Source organism: Hyla sarda, chromosome 12 (genome assembly GCF_029499605.1).
Source record: "Hyla sarda isolate aHylSar1 chromosome 12, aHylSar1.hap1, whole genome shotgun sequence".
Lineage (NCBI taxonomy): Eukaryota > Metazoa > Chordata > Amphibia > Anura > Hylidae > Hyla > Hyla sarda.
This window is the reverse complement of record NC_079200.1, coordinates 32271215-32291345: the sequence shown is the minus strand read 5'-3', so window position 1 is coordinate 32291345 and position 20131 is coordinate 32271215. Positions and strand designations below refer to the sequence as shown.

Below are 20131 nucleotides of genomic sequence, written 5' to 3'. Positions count from 1 at the left end.
TGAATTACTCCGTGTGAACGCTCCCTTAACAGATTACCTGACTGCTGTCATGCGCTAGTGAGAGCGCTATGTTTGAAGGCAGAATTTTATGTCCCTGTCTGTCTACTCCCCAAATACATAAATATAAAACCATTAAACAATGGCACGTTTCCATGTAAGCGCCTTAGCATTACCTTTGATAGCAGTCACCACTATATCAGGCAGCCGGAGGGGTTTCTCCATGGTGGTATTATTATGTGCAATCCGCTGTCCTGTGGCTGACGATCGTGCCAGGGTCTCCCTGGAGAAGAAGTAATCCAGTAGACGTCGGGTCATTAGTTTGGGTTTATCAGCTGGGATAAGAGAGAGGTCCTCCAACTGCTGGTAAGTGATGTACACGCCAGATGCTGGCACCAACTCCAGTTTAGGACGTCCATTGCTCTAAACAGAAAAGGCACAAGTTACATTGCCACATTTTGCTTTTGTAAATGAATAATTTGATATATATGTGTAGGTCACTGGACTACAGTGTGGTCCCGATTGGGTTTTTGATGTCATGTATATACCTCTATAGGAGAAGCCCATGCTGGCGTCCCGTCTGGTAATGTTTCTTGAAGGGGTTCCTCCCACATCACACAAGATTCAGGAATTGTGTTTTCCCCACCATCATCCATCTTCATCCAGTACTGGAAGCCGCTCGTCACCCCAGTGACCTGCAGCATGCCATCTGGAGGCGTGCCCGTCACTTCATTTGGATGGGCAGGCTCTGGTTTGGTTGGTGGAATAGGGGATGCTATGCTCTCTGCTGGTGGGAGCGTGATTTCACTTGATGGAAGGGGTGTAGATGTGGTCTGAGGTGGGGAGACCTGCAGAGTAGAAAAATTATAGGAACATCAAAAAGACTGATAAACTATTATCTACATCAGTGTTTCCCAACCAGGGTGCCTCCAGCTGTTGCAAAACTACAACTCCCAGCATGCCCAGACAGCCTTCGGCTGTCTGGGCATGCTGGGAGTTGTAGTTTTGCAACAGCTGGAGGCACCCTGGTTGGGAAACACTGATCTAAATGATCACTGCATTAAAGGAGGTACTCCACTGGAAAAAACTTTTTTTTTTTTTTTAAATCAACTGGTGCATGGCTGTCTGGGCATGCTGGGAGTTGTAGTTTTGCAACAGCTGGAGGCACCCTGGTTGAAAAACACTGATCTAAATGATCACTGCATTAAAGGAGGTACTCCACTGGAAAACTTTTTTTCTTTTTTTATCAACTGGTGCATGGCTGTCTGGGCATGCTGGGAGTTGTAGTTTTGCAACAGCTGGAGGCACCCTGGTTGAAAAACACTGATCTAAATGATCACTGCATTATAGGAGGTACTCCACTGGAAAACTTTTTTTTTTATTTTATCAACTGGTGCATGGCTGTCTGGGCATGCTGGGAGTTGTAGTTTTGAAACAGCTGGAGGCACCCTGGTTGGAAAACACTGATCTAAATGATCACAGCATTAAAGGGGGTGCTCCACTGGAAAAAACATATATATTTTTTTAAATCAACTGGTGCATGGCTGTCCGGGCATGCTGGGATTTATAGTTTTGCAACAGCTGGAGGCACCCCGGTTGGGAAGCATGGCAATAGAAGCAGGCCACATGTGAATGATCCGAGAAATGAGAGTGCTGGGTGGTGGACCAACTAACCCAGCAGTACAACAGGGGGGGGAGGGACTGTACAGGGTGCCTACAGCTGTTTCACCACTACAACTCCCAGCATGACCTGACAGCCAATAGATGTCAGGGCAAGCTGGGAGTTGTAGTGGTGAAACAGCTGGAGGCACCCTGTGTAGATGAACTAAGGGCGGAAGTCAGCCCCCTCAGCAGGCATCAGTGACGTTGTGCCTGCTGGGGAAGTCTGCCTGGTAGTGAGCACACTAGAGATGAGCGAACTTACAGTATATTCGATTCGTCACGAACTTCTCAGCTCGGCAGTTGATGACTTTTCCTGCGTAAATTAGTTCAGCTTTCAGGTGCTCCGGTGGGCTGGAAAAGGTGGATACATTCCTAGGAAAGAGTCTCCTAAGACTGTATCCACCTTTTCCAGCCCACCGGAGCACCTGAAAGCTGAACTCATTTATGCAGGAAAAGTCATTAACTGCCGAGCCGAGAAGTTCGTGACGAATCGAATTTACTGTAAGTTCGCTCATCTCTAGAGTACACTAGCAGGCAGGCAAAAAGGCATTTTTTATATAGTAAAAAAAAATTTTAAGCAGGGAGGGGGTTAGGGAGAGATGGGCAATAGGCAGGGACAGAAAAAAAGAAAGGAAAAAAAAAGATGGTGGGAGCTACTCTTTAACCCCTTCCCGCAGAATGTCATATATAAACGCCGGGTTGTGCAGTGCGTTCGCGCATCCCGGCGTTTATAAATGACATGCAGTTAACCCGGCGCTGCACAGCAGCGCAAGGGTTAACAGGCAGAAATCCCGTGCCCAGCGGCGGGAGACAAGTTCTGCTTGACATCCCAGGACCATCTGTAATTGGTCCTGGGATTAGAGCCCTGTGATTGGTCCCTGTGGACCAATCACAGTGTATCAGTGTCTTTGTTACAATAACACCGGCTCCGAAGCTTTCAGTTCGTTCTGAACAGCGATCGGAGCCGGTGTTAGTGTTAGGACAGAAGACAGAAGAGTGTTAAAAAGCTTTTCTAAAAGCTAAAAATTTAAGTGGAAGTAAAAGAACCCCCCCTGTAGTGCCCCTTACCCTGCTGCTGCTGCCGCCGTCTGAAGTCTGCAGCCTGTCCGATCTGACAGGCTGCAGTGAAGATCCTAGTGACTGTCACTGTATATAACAGTGACAGTCTTGTATAAATCTGTGCCCCAGTAGTGCCCAGCAGTGCCCATCTGTGCCCATCTGCTGCCTCCTAAGTCTGCAGCCTGTGCGATCTGACAGGCTGCAGTGAAGATCCTAGTGACTGTCACTGAATATAACAGTGACAGTCTAGTGCCCATCAGTGTCCAGTAGTGCCCATCAGTGCCCATCAGTCTCCAGTAGTGCCCAGCAGTGCCCCTTCCAATTGCTGTCCTCCCTGTCTGAAGTCTGCAGCCTGTGTGATCTGACAGGCTGCAGTGAAGATTGTAACTTGTAACTGTAACTGAATACAGTTACATTCTACAGTACAGTACAGTAATAAAGTTTCAGTGCCCATCAGTGCCCCTTATCCTGCTGCTGATTCATTCATTCGTTCATTCATTCATTCATTCATTCGTTCATTCATTCATTCATCAGCTGTGAAGAAATTGAAGTCTGTCACTGACCATAACAGTGACAGTGAAGAATAATATAAAATACTGTCAGTGCCCCTGAAGTGACTGTCACCCTTTCATCCCATCACCACCTTGCACACCTCCATACTACCCTGTTACGTTTTTTCCTGGTGCGTCACTGATTAGTGACAGCAGTGACAGTTCGCCGCTGTTTTTTTTTTAGTTCTAGTGGCGCTTTTTGTTTCAGTTTTTCCGTTGTTATAAAAAAAGTAAAAAAGTTAAAAAAATATATAAAAATACAAAAAAAATATTGTTCTAGTGTTGTACATCAGAGACACTTCGCCACTTATAGTGTCATCCAATATGTCAAGGCGTCGCATGTACAGCACTGAGGAGGCATATGCCTTCTTGGCATCTTCCTCTGGTTCAGATAGTGGTGAAGAGTTGTTATATTTGCCCTCTTCTTCTTCCTCTTCCACTGATTCTGACGAGGAACCTCCCCGCCACCGCCCTAGGCCAGGTCCTAGTACCAGTCCTAGTACCAATATTGAGCCAGGTCCTAGTGCCATCTCTGAGTGGGCTCCAGCTTCAAACTTTATACCCAATTTGCCTGAGTTTGTGGCCACTGCAGGCATTCGTGTTGACACCGTGGGGTTGAAAGAAGCTGATTTTTTTCAGCTCTTCTTTTCAGAAGAGCTGATTAATTTGATAGTGGAGGAAACCAACCGGTATGCTGAGCAATTCATTGCGGCCAATCCACAGGCATATCATGCTAGGCCTTATCAATGGACGCCAACCAATGCACTAGAGCTCAAACATTTTTTTGCCCTTTTGTTTAACATGGGCATAGTTAAAAAGCCCACAATTCGCTCCTATTGGAGTAATGATATGCTTTACCATACTCCACTGTACCGGTCGGTCATGCCAAGGAATCGGTTTGAAGCCCTCCTCAAATTTCTACATTATGCTAATAATGAAAATTGTCCACCTCCCAGTGATCCAAATTTTGATCGCATATATAAAATTCGGCCCCTTGTTAATTATTTAAATCAAAAATTTTCTGAAGTTTACACCCCAGAAAAAGAGATTGCAGTGGACGAATCTCTTGTGCACTTCAAAGGAAGGTTGCACTTTAAGCAATACCTGCCTAACAAACGGGCCAGGTATGGGGTAAAACTTTATAAGTTGTGCGAGAGCACAACCGGCTATACGCACAAATTCAGAGTCTATGAGGGGAAAGACTCTAAAATAGAGCCCCCAGAGTGTCCCCCCGTACTAAAAACAACGGGAAAAATAGTATGGGATCTAGTTCACCCCCTGCTAGATCAAGGGTATAACATCTACCTTGATAATTTTTACACTAGCGTCCCATTACTACAATGCCTGTTTGCCAAGGGGACTGTGGCCCGTGGTACCATCAGGCGAAATCAAAGGGATCTGCCTAAAATTTTTGTACGGCAAAAGTTGAAGAAGGGGGAAAGCAAGGCTGTGTGCAAGGACAACATGATGCTTGTGAAGTACCAGGACAAGCGTGATGTTCTTGTACTAACCACCTTACACCCAGACAGATCCACCCCTGTCCAAGTCCGTGGTACCACAGAGAGTGCCCCTAAACCGGTGTGTATCCAGGACTATAATAAGTTCATGGGAGGGGTGGATCTGTCAGATCAGGCCTTGCAGCCGTACACTGCCCTACGCAAAACTAAGACCTGGTATAAAAAATTGGCACTGCACCTCTTCCAAATTACCATGTACAATTCATTTGTGGTGTACAAACGTGCAGGAAATACATGCACATACCTGCAATTCCAGGAAAATGTTATTAAGGACTTTCTGTTTGGGGATCCGGAAGGGGAGGAAAGCAGAGCCACAGGATCGGAGAACAGAATAGTTCCAGGGCAACATTTTCCTGCGGTAGTTCCCCGTAGAGAATCGGGGAGTAGGCAACAGAAGCGGTGTCGGGTGTGCTCCAAGCGTGGCATTAGAAAATGCACTATATACCACTGTGAGACATGTCACCACAAACCCGGTCTGTGCATTGAAGACTGTTTTAAAATCTATCACACAACATATGATATCTAATTTTGTCCCCTTTAATTATTTTTAGAATGACTTTGGATAACTCTACCCAATGCACCCTTGGAATGACATGTGAGCAATTTATTTATTTCCCCCTTTTTCTCCACTAAACTATTAAAAAAAAATCTAATTAGCAAACCCCTAATAAAACTAAAAATTCCCATTATACCCCTAGATGAATACCTTGGCAGGTATAGTTTTATATTTTCAACATTTTGCTAAACCCTTTACAAAAAAAAAAATTCCATTATACCCCTAGATGAATACCTTGGCAGGTATAGTTTTATTTTCACTATCTTGCTAAACCCCTAAACAAAACTTTAAAAAATTTCCATTATACCCCTAGATGAATACCTCAGCAGGTTCCCGGGGTTCTGGCTCCATAGGGGCTTCCTAAATCCGACATGCCCCCAAAAAATTCTCTCTCCAAATTTTGCTCCTTCCCTTCTGAGACCTGTAGTTCACCAGCAAAGCATTTTACGTGCTTTTATGGGTTATTTCCTTGCTCAAGGGAAATGGGGCTACAAATTTTGGGGTAATTTTTCAGCTATAACCCCTTGTAAAAATGAAAAATTTGGGGAAAAACAAGCATTTTAGTGATTTTTTTATTTTATTTTTTACATATGCAAAAGTCGTGAAACACCTGTGGGGTATTAAGGTTCACTTTACCCCTTGTTACATTCCCCAAGGGGTCTAGTTTCCAAAATGGTATGCCATGTGTTTTTTTTTTTGCTGTCCTGGCACCATAGGGTCTTCCTAAATGCGGCATGCCCCCAGAGCACTTCCAAAAAGCCAAAATGTGACTCCTTCTCTTCTGAGACCTGTAGTGTGCCAGCAGAGCACTTTTCACCCCCATATGGGGTGTTTTCTGAATCGGGAGAAATTGGGCTTCAAATTTTGGGGGGCATTTTCTGCTTTAACCCTTTGTAAAAATGTCAAATTTTTGAGAAACCAAGCATTTTAGGTAAAAAATATATATATTTTTTTACATATGCAAAAGTCGTGAAACACCTGTGGGGTATTAAGGTTCACTTTACCCCTTGTTACATTCCCCAAGGGGTCTAGTTTCCAAAATGGTATGCCATGTGTTTTTTTTTTTGCTGTCCTGGCACCATAGGGTCTTCCTAAATGCGGCATGCCCCCAGAGCACTTCCAAAAAGCCAAAATGTGACTCCTTCTCTTCTGAGACCTGTAGTGTGCCAGCAGAGCACTTTTCACCCCCATATGGGGTGTTTTCTGAATCGGGAGAAATTGGGCTTCAAATTTTGGGGGGCATTTTCTGCTTTAACCCTTTGTAAAAATGTCAAATTTTTGAGAAACCAAGCATTTTAGGTAAAAAATATATATATTTTTTTACATATGCAAAAGTCGTGAAACACCTGTGGGGTATTAAGGTTCACTTTACCCCTTGTTACATTCCCCAAGGGGTCTAGTTTCCAAAATGGTATGCCATGTGTTTTTTTTTTTGCTGTCCTGGCACCATAGGGGCTTCCTAAATGCGGCATGCCCCCAGAGCAAAATTTGCTTCCAAAAAGCCAAATGTGACTCCTTCTCTTCTGAGACCTGTAGTGCACCAGCAGAGCACTTTTCACCCCCATATGGGGTGTTTTCTGAATCGGGAGAAATTGGGCTTCAAATATTGGGGGGTATTTTCTGCTTTAACCCTTTGTAAAAATGTAAAATTTTTGAGAAACCAAGCATTTTAGGTAAAAAATATATATTTTTTTTTACATATGCAAAAGTCTTGAAACCCCTGTGGGGTATTAAGGTTCACTTTACCCCTTGTTACGTTCCCCAAGGGGTCTAGTTTCCAAAATGGTATGTCATGTGGTTTTTATTTGCTGTCCTGGCACCATAGGGGCTTCCTAAATGCGGCATGCCCCCAGAGCAAAATTTGCTTCCAAAAAGCCAAATGTGACTCCTTCTCTTTTGAGACCTGTAGTGCGCCAGCAGAGCACTTTTCACCCCCATACGGGGTGTTTTCTGAATCGGGAGAAATTGGGCTTAAAATTTTGGGGGGCATTTTCTGCTTTAACCCTTTGCAAAAATGTAAAATTTTTGAGAAACCAAGCATTTTAGGTAAAATATATATATATTTTTTTACATATGCAAAAGTCGTGAAACCCCTGTGGGGTATTAAGGTTCACTTTACCCCTTGTTACGTTCCCCGAGGGGTCTAGTTTCCAAAATGGTATGCCATGTGTTTTTTTTTGCTGTCCTGGCACCATAGGGGCTTCCTAAATGAGGCATGCCCCCAGAGCAAAATTTGCTTCAAAAAAGCCAAATGTGACTCCTTCTCTTCTGGGACCTGTAGTGCGCCAGCAGAGTACTTTTCACCCCCATATGGGGTGTTTTCTGAATTGGGAGAAATTGGGCTTCAAATTTTGGGGGGTATTTTCTGATTTAACCCTTTGTAAAAATGTCAAATTTTTGGGAAACCAAGCATTTTAGATATTTTTTTTTTTTTACATTTGCAAAAAGTTGTGAAACCCCTGTGGGGTATTAAGGCTCACTTAATTCCTTGTTACGTTCCTCAAGGGGTCTAGTTTCCAAAATGGTATGGCATGTGGGCAGTTTTAGCTGTTCTGGCACCATAGGGGCTTCCTAAATGCAACATGCCCCCCAAAAACCATTTCAGAAAAACATACTCTCCAAAATCCCCTTGTCGCTCCTTCGCTTCTGAGCCCTCTACTGCGCCCGCCGAACAATTAACATAGACATATGAGGTATGTGCTTACTCGAGAGAAATTGGGCTACAAACACAAGTAAAAATTTTCTCCTTTTACCCCTTGCAAACATTAAAAAATTGGGTCTACAAGAACATGCGAGTGTAAAAAAATGAAGATTTTGAATTTTCTCCTTCACTTTGCTGCTATTCCTGTGAAACACCTAAAGGGTTAAAACACTTACTGAATGTCATTTTGAATACTTTGGGGGGTGCAGTTTTTATAATGGGGTCATTTGTGGGGTATTTCTAATATGAAGACCCTTCAAATCCACTTCAAACCTGAACTGGTCCCTGAAAAATATTGAGTTTGAAAATTTTGTGAAAATTTGGAAAATTGCTGCTGAACTTTGAAGCCCTCTGGTGTCTTCCAAAAGTAAAAACTCGTCAATTTTATGATGCAATCATAAAGTAGACATATTGTATATGTGAATTTAAAAAAAATTTATTTTGAATATCCATTTTCCTTACAAGCAGAGAGCTTCAAAGTTAGAAAAATGCAAAATTTTCAATTTTTTCGTCAAATTTGGGGATTTTTCACCAAGAAAGGATGCAAGTTACCATAAAATGTTACCACTATGTTAAAGTAGAATATGTCACGAAAAAACAATCTCGGAATCAGAATGATCAGTAAAAGCATTCCAGAGTTATTAATGTTTAAAGTGACAGTGGTCAGATTTGCAAAAAACGCTCTGGTCCTTAAGGCCAAAATGGGCTTGGTCCTGAAGGGGTTAATCACAAATATATAAAAACCACAATAAATGAAAGGAGGAATACACACATCACAAAAGACAATACATCAAAAAAGACAAATATGGAGTCACTTCAAAATAGTATTAAAAAAGTACATGTTTATTTAATCGCATATATATATATAAAAACCACAATAAATGAAAGGAGGAATACACACATCACAAAAAAAAGACAACCTATCCAGGACAATGGCAGTATCAAAATATAATCGTACTTAGATCAATAGAGAAATACAAAAACAGTACAAAAGCATATACATGAAGACTAATATGGATGCAATCTGTATTAGTCTTCATGTATATGCTCCTCTGCTGTTTCTTGTATTTCCCTATTGATCTAAGTAAGATTATATTTTGATACTGCCATTTTTATTATTACTACTGTATATGCAGGTCCTGGATGTGTAGTTTTTTTGTGATTTGCGTATTCATACTTTCATTAATTGTGTTTTTTTTATATATCTGTGATAAAAAAAAAATTCTTTTTTTTTTAAAGGAAAACTGTCAGCTTAAATCAATGAACTGCAGCGGCTTTTGCAGGGCCAGAGACCGCCGCCGCTTCTCTCCCCCTGCATGTCCTGGGGTCCTCCCTAGTCCAACCACCACCGCCGGCGCTGCCCCATTGCCTGCCCCATCCCCGGTTTTATAATTACCTGTTCCCGGGGCCCGCGCACTTCTGGCTCCGGCAGCGTCCTGAGCTGTCACTGTGCGCACTGACGGTGGCGTCGCGTTGAGGACGTCACTCATCATTACGCAGTGCAGCACGCAGGATGTCGCAGGAGCCAGAAGTAGCGCGGACCCCGGGAATAGATAAGTATAAAACCGGGAATGGGGGAGGCAATGGGGCAGTGGTGGCGGCGGTGGTCTCTGGCCAGGGGGGGGGGGGCGGGGCAGTATCGGCATATCGGCAAGGTTACTACCGATAATGTCCAAAATCGTGAATATCGGCCAATAATATCGGCCAAACCGATAATCGGTCGATCCCCACCTTGGACCATTGGTTATCACACCACAATCCTTGAATCGTGAATGCTAAAGAGACCTGTTAAAGGGGTACTCCAGTGGAAAACTTTTTTTTTTATGAACTGGTGCCAGAAAGCTAAACAGATTTGAAAATTACTTCTATTAAAAAATCTTTACCCTTCCAGTAGTTTTTAGCAGCTGTATGCTACAGAGGAAATATTTTTCTTTTTGAATTTCTTTTTTGTCTTGTCCACAGTGCTCTCTGCTGACACCTCTGTCCGTCTCAGGAACTGTCCAGAGCAGCATAGGTTTGCAATGAGGATTTTCCTGCTTCTCTGGACAGTTCCTGATACGGGCATCAGGTGTCAGCAGAGAGCACTGTGGACAAGACAAAAAAGAAATTCAAAAATAAAAGAATTTCCTCTGTAGCATACAGCTGCTAAAACGTACTGGAAGGGTAAAGATTTTTTAATAGAAGTGATTTACAAATCTGTTCTTTCTGGCACCAGTTGATTAAAAAAAAAAAAATAATAATAATGTTCCCACGGAGTACCCCTTTAACTGACCACCTGCACCCGTATTTTTAGGAGGTCCTCTTTGACCATAATGCTATCTTTCAACAGGTCAATTCTCCAGGTCATCAGACTCATATCTCTAGAGAGTGGTTGGAGAAACACGACAATTAATTCTCTATTCTGCCTTGGTCCTGAAACTCACCACCGAACATGTCTGGGATACGCTGGGACTTTGTGGGATAGGGCAGGATCCAAGTGGCGCTGACCAGGACAGGCACAAGAGATGAGGTAGGAGCGGTTTATTCGATAAAACGAGACGGGTTTCACAGTGCTTGCGCGGTTTCATCGGGTGCCTGATGAAGCCACGCTAGTGCGGTGAAACGCGTCGCATTTTATCTAATAAACAGTTCCTATCTCATCTCTTGTACCTGTCCTGGTCAGCGCCACTTGGATCCTGCCCTATCCCACGAAGTCGCTGTATGAAATTGCTCATTTGGTTGGGGAAGGCTGCAGATGGGACCTCGACTCTCACCCACGCTGACCATAGTTGTGTGTGAGTCCACACAACCACCTGTGGTAAGAGCCTATCACTTACCATGTGGATTACATGCTGGTGGTTTTACGCTATGGAACAGGACATGGGTCGAGTTGAGTATGGAGCATGTTCGCTGCCTTGTGGAATCTATTCCCTTAGGTCAGTGTTTCCCAACCAGGGTGCCTCCAGGTGTTGCAAAACTACAACTCCCAGCATGCCCGGACAGCCGAAGGCTGTCCGGGCATGCTGGGAGTTGTAGTTTTGCAACAGCTGGAGGCACCCTGGCTGGGAAAAACTGACCAAAGGGAAGCAGAAAATGTTTGCACAGCCATCTAGAATTACAAGAGCATTGCATCATATCAGCATTATGTAAGCCCAGGAAACTAGACTGTTTTCATAAGAAACCTCCTTCACCCTGGCAGTGGCTGACCTACATCTATCACACGTGGCCGTGGTCAGACAGGACTATCCGGTCTGTACACAGTAACCATAATAGAGAATAAACAAGGACACCCGAGAGATTTAGGACTAATCCCACCGTACAGAAGCCTGTCTACTGTCACCTATGTACCCCAGCAATCTGCAACTGTCTAAGGCTGGGTTCACACTACGTTTTGTCCCATACGGGACCGCATACGGCAGGGGGGAGCTGAAAACTTGCGCTCCCGTATGCCTTCGAATGCGGTCCCGTATGTGATTCATTTCAATGAGCTGACCGGAGTGAAACGCTGACTCCGATCGGCTCATATTTGCCCCGTATGCGGTTTTCCACCGGACCTAAAATCGTGGTCGACAACGATTTTAGGTGCGGTGGGAAAACTGCGGTCAGCTCATTGAAATGAATTACATACGGGACCGCATGTGAACCCAGCCTAAGCATGATGGGAATTGTAGTCTGCAAGAGATTTACAGACATTGGCTGAAGAAAAGGGAAGAGAAGATACTTCTGATCCCTTACAGAACATTGAGGGCATTTGGACTAAAATTCAACACCAGGGATTCCCAACCAGGTTGCCTCCAGCTGGTGCAAAACTACAACTCCCAGCATGCCCAGGCAGCCTGGTTGGGAAACAGTGGTCTAGACATGAGCTACCCCTTTGCTTGGTATAATGGAAGCTGTAGTTTTCCAAATGTTGGTCCATTGCTTTTTAATACGCACAGGATCTATTTACCCCGCTGTTGCAGACGACAACTCCTTTCATGTACTGTCAGCCCTCACCTCTCCAAATTTTAGAAAACTCATACTCCCATCATGTCCCGATAGCCTCCATTCCTTCGGCCGTTACAAATCTACAACTCAAAAGTTGGGGACTTGTCTGTCGGGGGAAGGTGGGAGTTGTAGTTTTGCAACAGCGGGAGAGGTGAGGGATCTCCGGGGACGGTGTGAGATGTTTGTGTGGCAGCATAGTCCAGTGTTTCCCAACCAGGGTGCCTCCAGCTGTTGCAAAACTACAACTCCCAGCATGCCCGGACAGCCTAAAGGCTGTCCGGGCATGCTGGGAGTTGTAGTTTTGCAACAGCCGGAGGCACCCTGGTTGGGAAACACTGGCATAGTCTTTCAAGGTGTTGGGGCAGGTAGGGCCAGATAACAGGGACACTGCTGTATGTCTACAAACCGTAGCACCCAAAAGGGTGGACCAACCTGTAAATGAGTAGGTGTTCCTAATGCAGAGAATGTTCAGTGTACAAATGTAACGGTTTGCAGCTATGTAAATCACAAGACACTTCAGCTTTGATGATTATAAATACCTTTGATTCTGATTTTGTCTCTAGAAACTCTGCCAGGTTCTTCAAAAAGGAGACGTTGCTATCACTGACTCCTGAAAAGGAAAAACAAAAATTCAAAATAGCCCATTTTTTTTTTCCCAAGCCAAATCAAGAAGTGGATCCTAAAGACAGGATATGTCTAAAGAAAAGACTTATGTTTGCTTTTTCCAGATCCAGCAAGAACAGCGATTTGTGCTCCGGAGCTTTCATCCTCTCTGTAAAGCTGCATTTAAAGGGTTAATACCGTGGAATTATTATTATAATTTTTTTTAAATAAACTGGTGCCAGAGAGTTAAACAAATTTGTAAATTACTTCTATTAAAAAATCTTAATCCTTCCAGTACTTTTTAGGGGCTGTATACTACAGAGGAAATGCTTTTCTTTTTGGATTTCTCTTCTGTCACGACCACAGTGCTCTCTGCTGACCTCTGCTGTCCATTTTACTGTCCAGAGCAGCATATGTTTGCTATGGGGATTTTCTCCTGATCTGGACAGTTCCTGAAATGGACAGCAGAGGTCAGCAGAGAGCACTGTGGTCCTGACAGAAGAGAAATCAAAAAAGAAAAGCATTTCCTCTGTGGTATACAGCCCCTAAAAAGTACTGGAAGGATTAAGATTTTTTTAATAGAAGTAATTTACAAATCTGTGTAACTTTCTGGCACCAGTTGATTTAAAAACTAAAATTAATGAATAAAAAATTCCATGGGAGTATCTCTTTAAATGGTTATAACAGTGTTTCCCATCCAGGGTGCCTCCAGCTGTTGCAAAACTACAACTCCCAGCATGCCCGGACAGCCAACGGCTGTCCGGGCATGTTGGGAGTTGTAGTTTTGCAACAGCTGGAGGCACCCTGGATGGGAAATGCAGGGTTATAATGTAACAGGTCTTTGGTGTCATAAATATCTGGACCCTCACTATTAATGTAACCAGAACCTAAAGCACTGTATACAACTCAATAGTGCTCCAAGTTTGTTTACGTTAACCCCAAGAGATCCAAGTCTATTGGCCAATAGAACACATGGGGAACATCCATGGACCGTAAGAGCTAGGACCGCAAATTCTTAGGTCGCATTCAGATGTGGTAAATTTGTTGCAGGTTTTTACTGTGGAAATTAAAGGGTACCTCTCATCAAAAAAACTTTTGATATATTATAGATTAATGTATGCAGAATAACTTTACAATTGCATGTTATTAAAAAATATGCTTCTTTCTATTACATTTTCCACTTTGAAGAAATGACCACTAGGGGTCTCCCTACCAGTCCTGGCAGCAAGCATTTCAGACTCATGCTGGAGTCCTAAACACTACGAGCTGCCAGTCTGCTTTGTTCACAAAGGAGAACACTCACAGCTGCCAGTCTGCTTTGTTCACAGCCTGTTTGGCTGTGAACAAAGCAGGCTGGTAGCTCTGAGTGTTTAGGACTCCAGCATGAGTCAGAAATGCTTGATGACAGGACTGATCGGGAAAAATACAATAGAAAGAAGCATATTTTTCATTAACATGCTATTGGAAAGTTATTCAACATTCATTAATCTAAAATATATCAAAAGTTTATTTGACGAGAGGTTCCCTTTAACAACAACAGGTGAAAGGTATCAATGAATGTGTAACTACAATGCAATTGTGATGGCAGGATACACTTATAAAACTCCCGACACCTCCATAGCCTGCTACTAAAGCGAGTGGTCTAGGAGACTGCCGGCAGGCCCAATTCCATAGAAAGCTGGCTTTAGCAGAATGCTACGGAGCTGCCGGGAGTAGTAAAAAGGTATTGTGCTGCCGTAACTACATTGTAATTCTACTTTAAAGGGGTACTCCGGTGAAAAGCTATTTTTTTTTTTAAATCAACTGGTTCCAGAACGTTAAACAGATTTGTAAATGACTTCTATTTAAAAATCTTAATCCTTCCAGTACTTATCAGCTGCTGTATGCTCCACAGGAAGTTCTTTTTTAATTTCTTTTCTGTCTGACCACAGTGCTCTCTGCTGACACCTCTGTCCATGTCAGGAACTGTCCAGAGCAGGAGCAAATCCCAATAACGAACCTATCCTGCTCTGGACAGTTTCTGACATGGACAGAGGTGTCAGCAGAGAGCACTGCGGTCAGACAGAAAGGAAATTCAAAAAGAAAAGAACTTCCTGAGGAGTATACAGCAGCTGATAAGTACTGGAAGGATTAAGATTTTTAAATAGAAGTAATATACAAATCTGTTTAACTTTCTGGCACCAGTTGATTAAAAAAAAATTATAATAATAATTGTTTTTCACCGGAGTACCCCTTTAAGACTAAGACTATACAGTGAATTTGGTGTCAAAACATGGACAGAGATTGCAGTGTTGCGTTGCCTGCATCTCAGCTAGTGAAAGTGATCACACTGTAGTATATAAATTGCTTTATTGAGACCTGACATAAAGTCAATTCTAAAAAGGGGTACTCCGCCCCTAGACATCTTATCCCCTATCCAAAAGATAGGGGATAAGACGTCTAATAGCGAGGGTCCCCCCTCGGGACCCCCTCCCCCCGTGATCTTCATGCAGCAACCGGCATTCTAAACAGTATGTTTAAAACAATGTGTTCCCGTGGCAGGTGTGACATCATGCCACGCCCCCTCCATTGATGTCTATGGGGAGGGGCGTGACGGCTGTCATGTCCCCTCCCATAGACATCAATGGAGAGGGGCGTGACCTAACGAACCCCGCCACGGACATACTACCTAGAATACCTAGTGCTGCACTGAGATTCCGGTGGAGGGGGGGGGGTTCCCTTTTGTAGTCCTTGGATAGGGTATAAGATGTCTAGGGGCGGAGTATCACTTTAAAGAGGAATTTCCGGTAGCAGAAAATTGTGACCATATTCACTTTCATTAATGCCGATGTAGGCAGCACAATGCTGAACTTTGCTGCACAACCAATGCTGCAGCCCAAGTCACTGTCTGATCGTGGGGGGTCCCATCGCTGGGGACCCCTGTGATCTCCCTACTACATCCAGCGTTCGTTAAGAGCGTCGGGTGCAGTGCCGGAGGCTCGTGACGTCGCGGCCACGCCCCGCTCGTGACATCACGGCCACGCCCCCCTCAATGCAAGTCTATGGGAGGGGGCGTGACGGCCGTCACGCCCCCTCCCATAGACTTGCATTGAGGGGGGCGCGGCCGTGATGTCGCGAGCCTCCGCTCCGAATCGCTAGTCAACCGGTACGGAGCGAAGTCTGCTCCATGCACCAGATATCTGGGGTGCGGGGGGGCTGCAGCTGAGATCGCGGGGGTCCCCACATCCTATCCCATAGTCCAAGGATTTAAAAACAAATGTAGATATATGTTAATTTTAAAGACCTCTCACCCAGAGACTGGCCATCTGGTCCCAAGAGTTGGTCCCCTTCTTTTATTGCACATATTCCCCTACGAGACAAAGTGTCATTATGCTCCTCCAACGTCTGGACGTGCCTTTTTAATTCCTGATTCTCTTTCTCCAGTTCCTGGATTCTACATTCTTGTACTTTAGCCGCTTCATCTCGAGAAGCCAAAATCTGATGCAGTTCTGCAATCTGTGCCTCCAGCTCCCGAACCAACTCTGAATAAAGTGCAGTTACCCGGCTCCCCGACCGCGCAGTCCGGTAATGTCCTCCAGGACCCTGGAGACAACCTGCGTCTCTGTTTGATATACTTCTATCAGGCTCAATGGTTCTTTGAAGGTCTTGTGTAGTGGCGTTATGGTGACGGGGAGTAGAGGACAAGCACTGAGGTCCATTCAAGGTTCTCGGACGTTTCCTGGAGAAAAAGTCATCTTCAGATTTGTGGAAGATTGATGAGAAAAAACCTCTGGAACATAAAGGCAGAAGCATTATTACTACTGTGAGAGGTAAAATGTTAAAAATCCACCATATTTTATATTACTTGTATAGTTACCTGGGTGTCTGAACTGTTTGACCAGCTCCGTCTTGCGAGCGCGGTGTGGGCACATTGGTGCTGGTGCTGTTTGACTCTTCTTGCCCATGTTCAGGTTCTGCATAACGGTTCATCTGTTTTATCTTGGGTGTTGTTCACAAGGATACACTTTAGATTCCTAAGGGACGGTAAACGGAAGCGGTGATCATCTGAAGAAGACGCTCATAGAAGGGGAGGTTTGCCAACGACCAGAAAAAGGCCCTGAGAAGGAAAAAAAATTTGAGAAGCTGTCACGCCCCCTCCCATAGGCTTGCATTGAGGGGGACGGAGCGTGACGTCACACGGGGCGGAGCCTTGAAATCACAACGCTACGGCCCCCGTGATCGACAGTAATCAGACCCGGAGCGAACGCGCTCTGGGGACTGATTTTAATGGGGTGCGGCGTGCAAGATCACGGGGGGTCCCCAGCGGTGGGACCCCCACGATCAGGCCTTTTATCCCCTATCCTTTGGATAGGGGATAAGATGTCTAAGCGCCGGAATACCCCTTTAAAGGGGTACTCCGCCCCTAGACATGTTATCTACTATCCAAAGGATAAGAGATAAGATGTCTGATCGCAGGGGGTCCTGCCGCTGGGGACCCCCGCGATCTCAGCTGCAGCACCCCAGACATCCGATGCACGAAGCAAACTTTGCTCCGTACTGGCTGACTGGCGATTTGGGGCGGAGGCTCGTGATGTCACGGCCACGCCCCCTCAATGCAAGTCTATGGGCGCGGCCGAGATGTCTCGAGCCTTTGGTGCTGCACCCAACGCTCTAAACGAATGCCAAGTGCAGCAGGGAGATCACGGGGGTCCTCAGCAGCGAAACCCCCACGATCAGACATCTTATCCCCTATCCTTTGGATAGGGGATAAGATGTCTAGGGATGGAGTACTCCTTTAAGGGGTTATCCCAAGATTGCAACTTACTGCCTATAGTGCTGGGCGATATACCGGTTCATACCGCATACCGTTTTTTATATTCTGTACGATATGAATTTTTCCTATACCGCAATACTGGTCGGGCCCCTCCCCCCCTTCGAATGAATTATCTGCCGCAGCGCTGTCCCCACATCGGGGAACTAGTCATATGTGACCTGCTGGCGCTGTCCCCCCCCCCCGTCCTCCTGTGACGCGGGTGCTTTAAATGAATGAGTTGCGTGCCGCGGCGGTGGAAATTATTAATAAAGGACATCTGTACTGATTAATTTTACATATTCCTGTGCCCGGGCTGCACAGGAATAGGACTTCCCTTCCTACATTCCCCTGTTGCTCCGCTATGGGCCTCACTGTTCTCTGCTGCGATCCTCATGCTGCTTCCTGGGGATGGGAACGTCACAGAGTTGTCAGCGTACCCCCGGCCGCAGCGATGTCCCTACTCGGCCGGTTCCTTACATGACAGTGCGCTAAGGCCTATCACTGACATCGCTGCGGCCGGTGATACGCTGACGTCTCTGTGACGTTCCCATCCCCAGGAAGCAGCATGAGGATCGCAGCGGAGAACAGTGATAGCAGAGCAACGGGGGAACGTAGGAAGGGGAGTCAAAGTAAATTTTGCGCAGCCCGGGCACAGGAATATGTAAAATTCATGCAGTACAGATGTCTTTTAATCATTTCCACTATCGCGGCATGTAACTCATTGATGTAAAGCGCCGGTGGCTTACAGGAGGACGGGGGGTGTGGGAGCAGCGCCCGCGGGTCACATATGATTAGTTCCCAGATGTGGGGGACAACGCACCGCTGGGGCTGATAATTCATTGGGGGAGGGCGGTTAGAGAAGCAGAGCAGCACCCGCGGGTCACATATGATTAGTTCCCCAGCGTGGGGGGGGGGGGGGGGTAATACCGTTAAATACTGTGGAACTGCCATAACTTACAAAAATACTGCGATATGCATTTTTGATCATACCGCCCAGCATTAACTGCCGATCTACAGAATATGCACCTATACACTCATGTTCGCGCAACCTGAAGATAAATGGGCATTGCCATGAAAAAAAACTTTTGAAATGTAGAAACATATATAAAAAATGTTGATGGGTCGGGGGTTTGAGTGTTCAGGCCCTGACCGATCACGAGATTAAGCCGGGAGAAGGGTGCGCTTAACACACTCTCTTCTGGCTGTGTCATGTGACCATTACAGACTCATAATGTAAGTCTATAAAGCCCACTTACAATCGGTTGGGGTCTGAAAACACGGGCCACGACCGGTAAGAATAAAACTTTTTTGACAAGTCCCTAAAACATTTTATTTTTAAATTGACGTGCACTTTAAAGGGGTACTCCGCCCACAGACAAATTATGCCCTATCCTAAGGACTTTAAACAGTACGTAGGCTGGGTTTCCAGAGCTGGGAGACGTGACCCCACACCACACCCCCTCCACTCATGTCTATGGGAGGGGGCGTGATGGCTGTCGTGCCCCCTCCTGACACACCTCCAGCCGCAGAAACCCAGCCTTCTAAACGTACTGTGTCGGGACCCCCACGATCAGATATCTTATCCCCTATCCTTTGCATAAAGCATAAGATGTCTGTGGGCGGAGTATAACATGTCAGAAGTTTGTAAATGTGATAGTTACCGTTCAACAAAATGGTTCTGCAGGGTAGATATAAGACTGCACAATGGTTTAGTCCAATTAGCTAAGGGACAGTTTATTGGATCGGTTCATTATTGTAGGTAGTGACTGTACATTGGTTCAGTCCACTGTTAACTGACAGATGAGACAGTTTATTGGATTTATTGCTGTAGGTAGTAACTGTGCATTGGTTCAGTCCACATTTAGCTATGGGTCAGTTTTGACAGTTCATTGGATCGATCCATTATTGTAGGTAGTAATTGTGCATTGGTTCAGTCCACATTTAGCTACGGGTCAGTTGTGACAGTTCATTGGATCGATCCATTATTGTAGGTAGTAATTGTGCATTGGTTTAGTCCACATTTAGCTATGGGTCAGTTGTGACAGTTCATTGGATTGATCCATTTTTGTAGGTAGTAACTGTACATTGGTTTGGTCCACATTTGGCTGCAGGACAGTTCACAGAACTGCAGGAGTTCATTGGATCGATCTATGATTGTAGGTGGTGACTGTACATTGGTCCGCTCCACAGTTAGCTAAGGGTGGGTTCACATCACGGTTTGTCCCCACGGTTTCCGTGTATGGTTTTATATTTGAAACCATATGCAACCGTATGAAAAACCGTATCCATAGACAATGCATTGGAAACCGTATACAACCTGATGCATCCGGTTGCCTGCAGATTGTTTAGTGCAAGGGAAGGAGCTGTAGGCGTCACTTTATTATAATTTATTATAATTTCCTGGGGGGGGGGGGGGAAGAGAGAGAGAGAGAGCAGCAGCTAACAGGAAGCTGGCGCAGGGAGTCATGGGAAATGTAGTCTTTATGACATGGCTGCTTACTGCTACAGGTGGCAATTACAAGAGAATGGCTGGGCCAAATTTGACAAATGAGGTATCATTGGAAAGGTCTTTGAAAGAGCTATCAGATGAGGTAAACTTTTCTTTTTTAAGTACCAGCGCTCCGGAGTACTCCTTTAAGACAGTTCATTGGATCGGTCCATTACTGTAGGTAGTGACTGTACATTGGTTTGACCCACAGTTACCTGGGTTGGATTTGTTCAATTAGT

General features: G+C 45.0%; 1 protein-coding gene across 4 annotated transcripts in view; it reads right to left on the bottom strand.

Moving 5' to 3' along the window:
• The window catches only part of LOC130296510 (uncharacterized), a 29921-nt gene that overhangs the window by 6655 nt on the left and 3135 nt on the right, over window positions 1–20131 (bottom strand). The window contains exons 1-6 of one of the 4 annotated variants that reach the window (XM_056548108.1): window positions 19066–19322; window positions 16469–16625; window positions 15903–16381; window positions 12549–12619; window positions 546–845; window positions 174–420 (exon numbers count right to left, since the gene is read on the bottom strand). In XM_056548108.1, the coding sequence (XP_056404083.1) occupies window positions 174–420; window positions 546–845; window positions 12549–12619; window positions 15903–16381; window positions 16469–16581 (1210 nt within the window). In that variant the 5' untranslated portion in view covers window positions 16582–16625; window positions 19066–19322. Of the gene's footprint in view, window positions 1–173; window positions 421–545; window positions 846–12548; window positions 12620–15902; window positions 16382–16468; window positions 16709–19065; window positions 19323–20131 lie in introns of those variants that run through there. The other 3 variants (XM_056548104.1, XM_056548106.1, XM_056548105.1) reach the window with 3 other exon arrangements.